Source organism: Mus caroli, chromosome 11, assembly GCF_900094665.2.
Source record: "Mus caroli chromosome 11, CAROLI_EIJ_v1.1, whole genome shotgun sequence".
Lineage (NCBI taxonomy): Eukaryota > Metazoa > Chordata > Mammalia > Rodentia > Muridae > Mus > Mus caroli.
In genome coordinates, this window is record NC_034580.1 from 99,036,904 (window position 1) to 99,049,996 (window position 13,093).

A 13,093-nucleotide genomic window follows, 5' to 3' on the forward strand; every position below is an offset into this window, starting at 1 on the left:
CGTTTACGTCTTACTGTCTTCCGTGGAGGTTACCCATCCCAACCCTTCCAATCTTTTTTTCTTTCTTTAAGTTGATTTATTGTTATATGTGAAGTACACTGTAGCTGTCTTCAGACACACCAGAAGAGGGCGTCAGATCTCATTACAGGTAGTTGTGAGCCACCATGTGGTTGCTGGGATTTGAACTCAGTACCTTCAGAAGAGCAGTCAGTACTCTTACCGCTGCACCATCTTCCCAGCCCCCTTCCAATCTCTGCTATTTTGCTAGGCCCTGCCTTTGGGATGTACCCTAGCTGGGCCTTCTCCCTCTCCATGTAAGGCTCTGTGTGTGTGTGTGTGTGTGTGTGTGTACACAGAGAGAGGGGAAGGAACCTTATATTAGTACAGGTAGCAGCTTTAAGCCAAAAGCCATCATGCCTCCTGTAGCCACCCCTGGCCGTCTTGGACAAAACCCAACTCCCACTGAGAGGAGAGGCCTGAGGCCCCCACTCTGGCCTGTCCCTCTCCCCATGGGCCTGGGGAATAAAGTGGAAAGATACACTTTTTCTTTACTTTTTTTTTTTTTTTTAAATAGTTACTCTTCTGCCCTCTTGGGCTCTTCTATGACACAAGTTACAAACCTACTGCTAGGTTTCTCCCAGGGCTCAGCTGCTCCCCGCCTGCCTGAGACAGGAAGGGAAGGAGAAGCCAGAAAAGTCCCTTCTCCTAAGGGGAAGGAGGCTCTGGGGTTCTGCTCGCCCTGAAAGGAGGCAGTGAGGGTGGCTGTGCCCTTCTCAGGGATGGAGGTTACGATAGCCCCGCTGGAGGGCAGGGGGACACGTGTCCTGCTCCTCAAGTTGAAGACCAGGGAATCTGAGACCACCTCAGAGCCCCAAGGTTGGAGGCCCCTGAAATCCACTGGTTGGGACACCAATCACGGTCCTCTCTCTCACTGAGCAACCAAACAGCTCCCAGCACCCAGGCGTGCACAGCACCTGGTGACCTGGACAGGGACCTGGTGTGAGGGGCTGGGACTCCCATGGTCTTCTGCTCCAGAGGGCTCCGTGCCACGACGCCAGCCCTGCTGATGTTAGGGTTAAGTCAGTGACGCCCTCAAGAGTTCTGAATGCGGATGTGCACGAAGAGCGTGGCTGGAGAGAGCGAGGCTCCATCCTTGGACAGCAGGTGGATGTGGCGGTACCCTGGGGGGAAGGCAGCCACAAGTGAGAGGCTGGGACTCCATCCTGTCCTTCCCTTCTCACTCCCTACCATCCATCATACCTTGCTTCAGGCTGCTGAGAGGCAGTGTAGACTGGCCCACAAAATCATTGGGAGAGGTGGTGTCATAATCTTCTACCACAAACCTGACCAGCACCAGCTCTGGGGCCCGCAGTTGGAACTGCAGAGTCTGCTCCCAGCAGGGGTTGAAGCCTAGGGTACAGGGATGTAGTTAGGGTCCACTGGTCCCAGGCCTCTATCCCCCATCAACGGCCCTCCCTCCTCAATCAAGGGCTCACTCACCATTGTTGAGGACGTAGTCTGTCTCCTTCTGGGCACAGTCTTCGGGCACCCCATGGATCTCCACGCGCACCAGAGGATCCACAATGGAGCTGGGCTTCTCTGCGTTCAGCTTGGGTAGCTGCTGGGCCGTTAACACCTAAAGGAGGAAGGGAGGGAGGGCAGCTTCTGCCTGTTCCCCACTAGGACCCACACCCCCACCCTTGCCCCTCTGGAGCTCCAAGTTCCTTGTCCTCATGCTGACACTGTCCTTCCTGCACAAATGCTCACCCGTGGGCTACCCTCATGCCAGGCCCATTCCTGGCCTCCCTTGTCTTTCTTCCCCACAGGCTGGTGCCTCCCCAGAGCTAGCCTTGACCTGAGGTGGAGACTTGGACCAGCCTACTCACCTGGACTGTCAGAGTAGTTCTGGGGGGTCCGGGGCACTCAGGGTCAAAGGTGGTGTTGAGTTGCCTGAGGTAAGCAGGTTTGAGGACGTAGCCACATTGCCCATTTATGAGGAAGCGCCCTGTGTTGAGGTCCATCTCATAACCAGGAGTCTGAAAGTTCAGAGCCACTGTGGAATAGACAACAGGGTCGAACAGGAGCATCTTAGCGGCTTTCTCCTCCCCTCAGATTCAGAAAAGCCAGGCTGGACAGATGGTAATGCCCAGTCCCTGTCGAGACCTATTGAGGAGGGGACCATGCAGTCACCTCCTCCCTGCATTTCTTCAAGAACAGCGAAGTGGTGTTGGAGGGGGGATGTGATGACAAAGACTCCCACCCCCACCCCTGGCCCCCCACCCCTCAGATCAGAGCCAAGACCTGAAAAAGCTTGGCATTGCTTATCTACCTCCAAAGGGGTCATGGTCTCCTTTGGCCAAGCCCTTTCTCCCAGAATCTGTTCATCTCAGTATTTACTTGGCAAAATCATCAGGTAAGGGAGTGTGTGAGTGTGTGTGTGTGTGTGTGTGTGTGTGTGTGTGTGTGTGTGTGTATGTGGAAATAAAGATTTTGAATGCCTTTTTTTTTTTTAAAGATTTATTTATTTATTATATGTAAGTACACTGTAGCTGTCTTTAGACACTCCAGAAGAGAGCATCAGATTTCATTACGGATGGTTGTGAGCCACCATGTGGTTGCTGGGATTTGAACTCTGGACCTTCGGAAGAGCAGTCGGCACTCTCAACCACTGAGCCATCTCCCCAGCCCTTGAATTCCTTTCTTGCTAGTTTTGTTTGTTTCAGTCCAGTCTGACCACATAACCCAGGTTGGCCTCTGTAACAAAGCTGGCCTTGAATTCATCACTCTCTTGCCTCTGCCCCCTGCGTGCCGGGGCTACAGGTCTGTGCCACCACCCCAGCCAGTTGTTAATGTCTACCTTCAGAAAGATCTAACTTGTGGGAGCTGAGGAAACAGCTCAGGGGATAAAGGGCTTGCTGGGCAAGCATGAGGCCCCAAGTTTGAATCCCCAGAACCTATGAAAAAGCCAGGCCTAGAAGTATGTCTCTCTGAGCTCAGGGTTGTGGAGGCAGAGGTAGGTGGATTCTGGGATAGGGGCGGGGGAAGGTCACTAGTCACCCAGCCTAGCTAAAAGAGCAAACCCCAGGGATAGTGAAAGACCTTGTCTGACAAACTAAGGTGACAGAGAGATGACTCTTAGCAGTTGGGGACAGAGCATGTGAATTCGGTTCCCAGAATCCATGTGGTGTCTCACAGCTGTATGTAACTGTAGTTCCAGAGAGTCCAGAGCCCTCTCTGGCCTCCACAGGCATGTATGTGATGCAGATGCTTGCATAGCAACACAGATGCTTGCATAGCAACACTCCTACACAAAAAAAGTGGAGATCTGAAAAGATACCCCATGTTAGCCTCTGCATCCATGCACACATGCGTGCACACACACATGTGCACACACAGGAACATACAAAAACAAGTAACTTTCTCTTAGGTATTTTTAAACTGTCTCATGTAACCCAGGCTGGCCTCAGACTCATTAAGTAGCCAAGGAGGAACATGAACTACTGCACCCCCTGCCTTCTACCACCCGAGTACCACACGGAAATATAACCTTTGGCCTGGCACTGTGGCGCATGCTGTTAATCTCGGTACTCAGGAGGCAGAGGCAGGTGAAGCTAGTCTGCTCTGCACAGTGAGTTCTAGGACAGTCAGAGACTTTGTCTCAAGAAAAGAAAAAGGGGCCGGGCGTGGTGGCGCACGCCTTTAATCCCAGCACTCGGGAGGCAGAGGCAGGCNGATTTCTGAGTTCGAGGCCAGCCTGGTCTACAAAGTGAGTGCCAGGACAGCCAGGGCTACACAGAGAAACCCTGTCTCAAAAAACCAAAAANAAAAAANAAAAAANAAAAAANAAAAAAAAAAAAAAGGAAAGAAAAAGGAAAGAAAAGAAAAAGAAAAAGTGTATTTTTTTGCTGACCGTGGTGTGCTCACCTATGATCCCAGCCCTGGGGAGACAGAGGCAGAGGAGTGTAAAGCCAGCCAGAGCTGCATAGCGAGACTCTGGCTCAACAAAACAGAATGTCACTTCCATACTGCTAGGAACGAATGAACCTACATTTCAGACAGCCCGTTAACCACCAATGCATTCCCACCTTCTAGAAAGCTGGGTGGCTGCCCACTGCTGAAATACCCATCCCCGCCCAGAGACTTCCCTGCCTGCAGCCCCGCTCACCCAGCTGACAGCCGGAGTTCCACATCTCCTGGGGGTTATAGTTGGCCGAGTTCATCCGCAGCCCCAGTGGGTACACTCGGGTCAGCTGCTGAGTGTTGTGCCTGACAAAGCTGGTCCCTGGGGCAAAGTTGGGACAGGATTATGATAGGACCCAGGCTCCTGTCCCTGGCCCAGTTCCAGGCCCTATCGCCCCGCCCCCACACATACTTCACCCCAGCTTCCTTCTCTCCTGACCTATGGTGAGACTAGAAAGAGGGGGTTGCTAAGGACCAGATAGAGGCAGGGACACCTGACAGCCACACAGCCTGACTGCAGCCTACACTGAATGCTGGTCCCTGTCACTCACCCTGCCCACACCCCTAGCTATGCCTTAGGTTCCTGGGACTCTTACAGTGGCCATGCCTCTAGGTCTTCCTATGACCTGTACCTCCTCTCTGGAGTCCTTTCCTCTTCTGCTTCCTCCCTCCTCTGCAGTGACGTCTTCTCAGACATGGGATGAACCAGGAAGCCTTCCTGGTCTCATAGCCTCCAGGCTCTGCTAGCCCCTGGCACTAGCCTGGCTGGCTAGCTAGCCGGTGCCTTGACCACCATTTGGTTATGCCTGTGGTGAAGGCTACTCCAAACCTCTCTCCTCTGTGGCTCTGCACCCACACTTAGCCTGGAGCCAGGCCCTCATAAAGACAGAGTCTTTACCTGGTCCTCCTATGTCCTCAGCCCTCTGAAATCTTGAGAACACTCTAGGATGCCCATCCTCCACCCACCGCCACCATCACCACCCAAGCCCGGAGGGCTCCATGCTCCCCTGTCCCCATGTCCCCAGATATCCAGAGTCTGGTCCCTACCTGCCTCCCTGGTGAACTTCCTGGCCTTGCGCTCGCTGAGGGAGCCAACCGTGCAAGACTGAGGCGGGCCAGGACTGGGATCCAGGGTCCGCAGGCGGGTAGCACAGCAATATACAGCCAGCGCTGAGAGCTCTGGGGAGATCTGCTTGGCCTGGGAAACCAGCCTCAGTGGGGAATCACTAAGTTCAAGAGCCCCTCCCCCACCCCACTTCCCTTTCCTTCCCAACCTTCTCTGCTGCCCCACCCCCTTGCCCGCAGCAGGACCCAGCCTGCTGACCCAGTTGTCAAGACACACTCACTCGCCTCCTCTGCTCTGCAGCTTCCAAAGCCTCTTCTGCCTCCTCTTCCTCCTCCTCTTCCTCCTCCCTGTCTGACAGAATTCGACCATCCTCACTCCGAGCAGCTGGCAGCTTCTTCCCCTTCACCAAGATCCGGCCCTTGAGCTGCTGTAGAGGCCAGGGGTAGACAGGTGAAGCCCTCAGGCAAGCCCTTCAGCGGGGTGGTCAGGCACCACTGGGGAGAGCGGCTGGTAGGGAGGGGGCGGGAGGACTGGAGGGCTTGTTCCTAACAGGAAGAAGTGATCTCACCTCTAGGCCTTTGATGGAGAGGGTGTATGAAAATGTGTCCTTCATGGGAGTGCCACACAGCAGCTCACACAGCTCAGAGGCAGCTCGGGCACAGGGAAGGAGCACTCTTCCTAAAAGATCTTTCCTTTTTCGTTTTTTTGTTTGTTTTTGTTTTTGAGACAAGGTTTCTCTGGGTAGCCCTGGCTCTCCTGGAACTCACAAAGATCTGCCTGCTTCTGCCTCCACCGTGATAGGATTAAAGGTATCCGCTGTTACTGCCCAATGCAGAAAGCTCTCTCTTGGAAGGAATGACTACAGCACATATTTTTATACTACTTTTTTTTTGTTTGTTTCCAAGACAGTCTTATGTAGCCTAGGCTGGCCCCCAACTCACTAGGTAGCCAAAGGTAACTTTGAACTCCTGATTGTGCTTGGATTACAGACATGTGCCACTCACTATTCCTAGCTTTTAGCCTCCATCTCTTGATCCTTCTGTCTCAATAAAGTTCTCTGTCCCACAACCTTCTGGATGTCAACTTGATGGTCAACCTGGGCTAAAGAATACAAGCCAGTCGTGGCCGAGTCAGTAGCTCAGTTGATAAGAGTGCATGCCTGTCATGCACAGCGTCCTGAGTTCTACCCTCAGCATCATGTAGACCAGGAATGAACGAGGAATGGTAGCACACTCCTGTAATCCCAACGTTCAAGGTCACCTTCGGCTACATAAAGGGTTGGAGGCGGGCTGGAGAGATGGCTCAGCGGGTAAGAGCACCAACTGTTTTTCCGAAGGTCCTGAGTTCAAATCTCAGCAACCCCAACTCAGTCACCACTCACAACCATCTGTAATGAGATCTGACACCCTCTTCTGGTGTGTCTGAAGACAGCTACAGTGTACTTATTTATAATAATAAATAAATAAAAATATTTTTTAAAAAAGGGTTGGAGGCTAGCCTGGGCTATATGAGGTCCTGTCTCGAAATAAGAGCAACAATGAAACAAGTAAATAAATGAGAAAAACATTGTGTACATAGGTGTGTGAATATATGAAAAAATTCACACACATTAAAAAATGGAAGATGGGGGGCTGGAGAAATGGCTCAGCGATTAAGAGCATTGACTGTTCTTCCAGAGGTCCTGAGTTCAAATCCCAGCGACCACATGGTGGCTCACAAGCATCTGCAATGGGGTTCGATGGCCTTTTCTGGTGTGGCTGAAGAGAGTGATAGTGTGTACTGACAGTCCAGCCCTACTTATCTGTGGTCCTAAGCAGGTGGCAGCTGGCCAGCGCAGATGGCTGGGAAGGGAGATCTAGGTCGAGGAAGTGTCAACTCAGGACATGGAGGTGGAAGTGGCTGGGCCTACAGGTACACTATGAGAAGGGACACAAACCAGGCCAGGTAGAGCTAGACACAGAAGGCCCAGGAAGTGGATGGTCAAGAATGAGGGCCGGGCGTGGTGGCGCACACTTTTAATCCCAGCACTTGGAAGGCAGAGGCAGGTGGATCTCTGAGTTTAAGGCCAGCCTGATCTACAGAGTGAGTTCTAGGACAGCCAGGGCTACACAGAGAAACCCTGTTTCAGATAAACAAAAGGAGGAACCAGAGGGCAGCAGTTGGGTGGCAGATGCCAGTTAAACCGAGCAGGAAAAGGTCCAGGAAGAAAGAGATGAGGGATCCTGGCCTAGAGGGAGTGTGTGAGTGAAGACTGGGGTGCATTCCAGTCAGATGGACCCACCTCCCAGGCTATGGATGTGGGAACATCACCTCAGGAGATGGCAGCTCCTCGGGGTTCTGTGAGTCCAGGGCCTGTGTCACCAGCATGTCTCCCAGGATGCTTCGAAGGTGGCGAGCCATGACAGCCTGCTGTTCCAGCCCGCAGTGGTTCTCGAGGGATAGGATTACAGGATATGGGGACGACTGTTGGGATGGGGGGCACAGGTAACAGTTCAGAATCCACCATCTGCTGGCCCCTCTTCTACACATGGTGGTCAGTTCTTTCGAGGCAGGCAGGCAAAGGTAGAGGTGTGAAAACCCACCCCAAGGGACCAAGTCTGTAAGGCACGGGGCACACTGGCACCAGGATGGGTATGGAAGTGCCTGCCGGCGGTCAGAGCTTGGTCTCAGGAAGAGGGTGGACTGTTGGGAGACTGGGGTAGCTTCAGCAACTGTTTAGAAATACGCTCCTTCAGGGTTAATGACATTGACCATTTCAAGGTGATGTGGCAGATGCTGTCGCCTATGAGGTTGGCTACCCTGATGACTGTAAAGCATATGAGGTATCCACTCAGCAGTCAGGACTAAGTCCCGTCCCCCCACCAAGCCCCAAGGTTTTACTTCTGGAAATTGGGTGATGTCAGCCCATTTGTTAGCCAGGAGGATTGGAGGAGGGAGGACTCAGCTCAGCTTTATTTTACCTCGTGGCCTGATATTCTCACAGCACTTGATGAACAAATGCTCTGGGAAGGGCATCGGGCTATGGGCGGGGCAAGGGGGTCACTAGGACGGCCTTGGGGCTGGGCATGAGGTCCCAGGGACTTACTGTGAAAGCATGGTCACGCACAGCCTGGATCACATCTCGAAAGAGGATCTTGGAGGTGAGCGTGTGGCCATGGTAGATGACAGGTTCCCCTCCCGGTCCCTCCCAGCAGTCAAGTTCCACACAGCGGCATCCCTGGGCAAAGGCCCTACAATCAACAGACAGACGGATAAGGGAAACTGTGGGTGTGCCACAGAGCAGGCCAGTGGGCAGGCTTAGCCAGGAAACCCAGAGTAGAACTTCATGATCTCACACACACACACACACTGTACCTAATGTAAGCCTCTGTGCTGCTGGTCCCTCCGATCTGAGAGTCCGTCAGGTAGGTATTGTGAGAGGACGAGATAAAGTAGTGGGCGAGGGGCTGACCCATGTCCTGGAACACACACGTGTGGGCCACGTTCAGGGCGGCCCCCTCAGGCGACAACAGATACATCATGAAGCCATCCAGCGTCATCAGTTCGTGCTGCTTGGCTACAGGGAAGAGGAGGAGAGGGTGGGGCTACCTGGGGGGAGAGGCACGTGTCCAGGTTCAAACAGCACCCATGGCTCACTTAGAACAGCTAGGCTGCTGACTGACTGCATTGCACCACGTCTTCTAATCTCCCACAGAACCCCGAGGGGCAAACACATTGTACGTGTATACCTAGAAGAGGAGAGGGGACCAGCCTGGGACAGTCAGTGACGGCAGAGCTTCCTGACTGGAGATCCAAAGACTAAACTGTAGTTACTCACCTGTCTCATTGAGCTCATAAGTCTGGATGAACTGCTGGGCACAGGCCAGGGTGGCACCATCCTCGCCCTGGTCTTCCAGGAACTCCAGCAGCTCAGAGGCGCTCAGCACCCGGTCCTCACCGGAGTACCGGTGGAAGATCTCCTCCAGCTCAGGCCGCTTTAGCAGCCTCCGTAGGAACGCCTCTATCTCGGCCCCCTCTAGACGCTCGTTGTTGGAATGGTCACACTCCTGGAGAATAGGGAGGTGGGGCTCAGAGGAGGGAACTGAATTGACACACTCCAGGTGACACACTCCAGGACCCTGACAACTGGAAAAGCAGCAACTCTTGTTTCCTAAGACTCCAGTTCCTTGAGCACACACCCGTGTGAACTGCAGGGATAGTCTTAGGAAGCCTCCCAGAGTCCTCAACCGTCCCAGGGATCAAGATCAGGATTTGGGACAAAATGGTGGCCTTGGGAGGCAGGACTTATGCCACAATTGTGCTCCCTATATACTTACCATCCTCATGAGCTACCAAGTCAGTGAGCAGAAGTGAATGAAATAAGTTCTCCGAGTAGCCATGTGGGCCTGAGCACAGGCACGTGGCTCCCTTGTTTCTTCAGGGCCCAGGCTGTCACACTCGGCATCCGCACACGTCTCTGCCATGTCCCACAATCAATGTACAGATGGAGTCACCTGTGCACCCCAGAGCTCCCACACAAGAGATGTAGGGGCAGGTCCTTCACTGTGGAGAACTATGCACACTTGTGCACTCCAGTGTGTCTGCCTTGTGTTCCCTCGTGCAAGCCACACAGTCCCATGTACAAGTGGTGCCCCGCAGCCCGGGAGTCGTGAAAACGACTCTGCTGCTCAAGATGGCTCTGAAGGTGTCACACTATGTCTGGGCTCTGCTAAAGGGTTCTGGTCCCGTGGCTCCGGGGAATGGAAAAGAGGTTTTATTTGTTTGAAGATAGGGTTTTACTTGGTAGCGTCTCCAGGCCTGGAACTTGCTATATAGATGAGGCTGGCCTCAAAGTTACGGAACTCCACCTGCCTCTGCCTCTGCCTTTAGTCTTTGGATTAAAGGCGTGCGCCACCACACCTGGCTGGAAAAGACTAACCAGGCTCAGGTGTTGCCTTTCTGCAGGGAGAGGTGACTGCATACCAAAAAAGCTGGAGATATAGCTAGGCCTGATGGTACCTATCAAAAAACCCAGCTATTCCGGAAGCTGAGGCAGGAGGATCACAAATTCAAGGGCAACCTGGACTACCTAGTAAGATCCTATCTAAACACAACAGCAGCAACAACAACAACAACAAAAATACAGATAGAGCTATCTGGGGGCAGAGCTCACCTTGAAGAGGCGGTAAGCATACATGTCGTTCATGTCCACGTTCACCATCCTCAGCAGGCTCTTGATCTCCTTGAAGCTCATCTTACTGTCTTGGTCGGAGTCAGCCCGGTGCAGATAGGAATGGATCCAGGTGTGTGTGCTCAGGAACTAAACCAGCAATAGACTAGGTCCTTTGGTTTACACTAACAGGTTGTCATTACTTGGTGGCAGTTAGGGTGACTTTGGAATTAGGGACTGTACTTTTCTCTTAGCCTGGGGGCTCCCAGAGCACAAAGCCAATGTCTCTCTTTTTTTTGGGGGGGGGTGGGGGGGGGAGGTTCGAGGCAGGGTTTCTCTGTATAGCCTTGGCTGTCCTGGAACTCACTCTGTAGACCAGGCTGGCCTCGAACTCAGAAACCCACCTGCCTCTACCTCCCGAGTGCGTGTGCCACCGCGCCCAGCACAAAGGCAATGTCTTCACAGAGTTCAGCTCCCCAAATTAGGAGGGCCTCCCTGTTTCCTCCCTGGAGTGGGGACAGTGCTTCTGCTTAGAGGCTCAGGCCAGACCAGGCCAGGGTGAACTTCCACACACCCTCCCCCCTTTCAGAACATCAGGAACCGTCTAAGGAAGGACAGGTCCCCCGTCCCAGCCAGGCAGGATATTGGTCTAGGCGCTCCCGTTGGCTCATGGCATCCAGGCGCGCCCGCAGCTTGGCCAGTCCTCGCACCCAGCGCTGCGCCTCCTCCGCAGTGGGCGCTGCCAGGTCCAGGTTCTTGCGGCGGCCCTTGAAGGCGATGGTGAGGCAGCACGCTGGCGCGAAGGCGCCCCCGAAGCGCCGCAGGCCCTCCGACTGATGACCCTCCCGGACAGCCTCGATGTGCTGCACGAAGACTGTGATCAAGGCAGGGTCAGACGTCAGCCGAGGCGCCCTCTGCTGTCCCTACCGCCCCGTCCCGAGCCACCCCTGACCCACACCCACAGATGTGCTTAGAAGCCGCGCGAGGGATGCGCCGCTGAAACCACACGCTCAGGCCGTCCTCCTGCAGCCGGTACAGCCGCTCCTTGTGCCACGTGCGTGAGCGGATCTTGAGGAGCCGGGAGCCCCGCAGCATGGCTTGAACATCCTCATCCTCCGTCAGGCCTGCAGGGAAACATGGGGCGTTGGGCTTGGCTGTGCTGGGTAGCATCCCTGTCCATCTGTCCCTTGCACTGTCCCCCAGCTGGTGAAGGATGTGGGGGAGGGGGTCCTCTGACAGCTTCTCCACAGCCAGCGCTTCCCTCCCCCTGCACGCTATCATTTTAACAAGCCACATCACCACTGTCACCTGCTTGAAGCTTGGAGCCCCTTGCGGGCTGACCAGCAGGAGGCCCTCTGCTGCATACTGTGGTTTCCGCAGTTCCCAAACACAGGGCCTGGATCTCAAATCACACTGCGGATTACTCTTTCCTCCAGCCGCCTCCACCAAAAACCTCAAGGGCTGGTGAGATGGCTCAGTGGATAAAATGCTTGCCCTGCAAGTCTGGCAACCTAAGTTCTATTCCTGAGAGACACCCCCCCCACACACACACACACACAGGATAAGAGTAGAGAACCAACTCCAGCCAATTGTCTTCTAAGCCACAGATACATGTATATGCAACTATGTAAATACAACCTTAAAGCTTTGTTAAAGCCTCCAAGCTCAGAATTGGCCACCAACAACCTTTTCCTTCATGTGAAACTTGCAGCCATCAGGAAAGTAGCCACACTGTTATCTAACCTAAATTTTACTGCACCCCGAGCTCCTTCCTTCCTTGCCTCTGCCTTCCCAAAGCCACTGCAGGAGCAGCGGGAGCCACTCTGCCCTCAGGAGCATCAGGTTAAGGGCTCCAGGAGTCCCGTGCTCCAGGCGCCTGGGCCACTGCATTGCAGGGCCCTTCTCCAGGGTCCATATTTCTCCTCCTGCTTTCTTCAAACACCCTGGGTAGCAGAAGTTAAGGGGAGAGCAAGATTTACATTCAAAGCTCTGTGTAATAATATTCCAACCCTGTCACCTCCCAGGTACATGACCCTGGTGGCACTAGCCTGAGACTGCACTAAGCCAGTTTTCCAGCTGACAAATAGAGACTACATGAATACCTGCCGCATGGTCCAGCACTCCCGGGGTACTAGAGCCTGCCCTGCCTTGGAGGGTTCAGATCACACCAGCTCAAAGACCAGAGCCTGCGCTGGCCAGTTCTGCTGGAATTCATTCAGAGACATCTCCACAAGGGAAGACACCAAAGGGTTACCGCCAGAGGGGACAGGGGGAGAGGAGGGGACCAGGCTCACTGGAGAGCCCACACCCTTCAGACAAGGGACAGCCAGGAGTGGAGAAGGCCCAGAGTTTCCAGAGCCAGGAATCTGCATCTGGAATGGGAAGTGACCACATTTTTAAAATATTGGCAACTAAATCAAATTGAAAAAACAAAACGCCAAAACCACAGTGGGGCAAATGACAACGTGCCCCCCTCCTCCCTGTTTTTTTTTTTCCTTTTCTTTTCTCTTCTTTTTCTTGAGTCAGGGTTTTATTATGTAGCACTATGACTATGTATGGAACTCACCATATAGACCAGGCTGGCCTTGAACTCACAGAAATCCATCTGCCTCTGCCTCTGAAGTGCTGGGACTAAAGGCGTGCTCCACCACTGCAACCCCTGAGCCATCTCTTTGGCTACAAGTCCTCCCATCCCCACCCCATCCCCAACTGATTCATTTTTTTCTTTGAGACCTGGTCTACTTTGTAGTCCAGGCTGCCTTGAGTTTCACTAGGTAGCCTAAGATGCCCTCAAGTTATGTCATTCTTCCTGTCTCAGCCTCTGGAGTGCTGGCAATACAGGCGTGAGCTGCCACCCCCACCCTCACCCCCACCCCCACCCCCACCCTCACCCCCACCCTCACCCCCACCCTCACCCC

General features: G+C 53.7%; 1 protein-coding gene across 2 annotated transcripts in view; it reads right to left on the reverse strand.

Annotated features, from left to right (window-relative positions):
• Positions 1-225: 225 nt before the first annotated feature.
• The window catches only part of Plcd3 (phospholipase C delta 3), a 24,478-nt gene continuing 11,610 nt past the window's right edge, over positions 226-13,093 (reverse strand). The window contains exons 2-15 of one of the 2 annotated variants that reach the window (XM_021177027.2): positions 11,138-11,299; positions 10,821-11,049; positions 10,179-10,308; positions 8,844-9,072; positions 8,381-8,582; positions 8,112-8,256; positions 7,337-7,489; positions 5,307-5,453; positions 5,008-5,158; positions 4,166-4,282; positions 1,887-2,053; positions 1,501-1,636; positions 1,261-1,410; positions 226-1,181 (exon numbers count right to left, since the gene is read on the reverse strand). In XM_021177027.2, coding sequence (XP_021032686.1) covers positions 1,093-1,181; positions 1,261-1,410; positions 1,501-1,636; positions 1,887-2,053; positions 4,166-4,282; positions 5,008-5,158; positions 5,307-5,453; positions 7,337-7,489; positions 8,112-8,256; positions 8,381-8,582; positions 8,844-9,072; positions 10,179-10,308; positions 10,821-11,049; positions 11,138-11,299 — 2,207 coding nt within the window. In that variant the 3' untranslated portion in view covers positions 226-1,092. The remainder of the gene's footprint in view (positions 1,182-1,260; positions 1,411-1,500; positions 1,637-1,886; positions 2,054-4,165; positions 4,283-5,007; positions 5,159-5,306; positions 5,454-7,336; positions 7,490-8,111; positions 8,257-8,380; positions 8,583-8,843; positions 9,073-10,178; positions 10,309-10,820; positions 11,050-11,137; positions 11,300-13,093) is intronic. The other variant, XM_029483797.1, reaches the window with a different exon arrangement.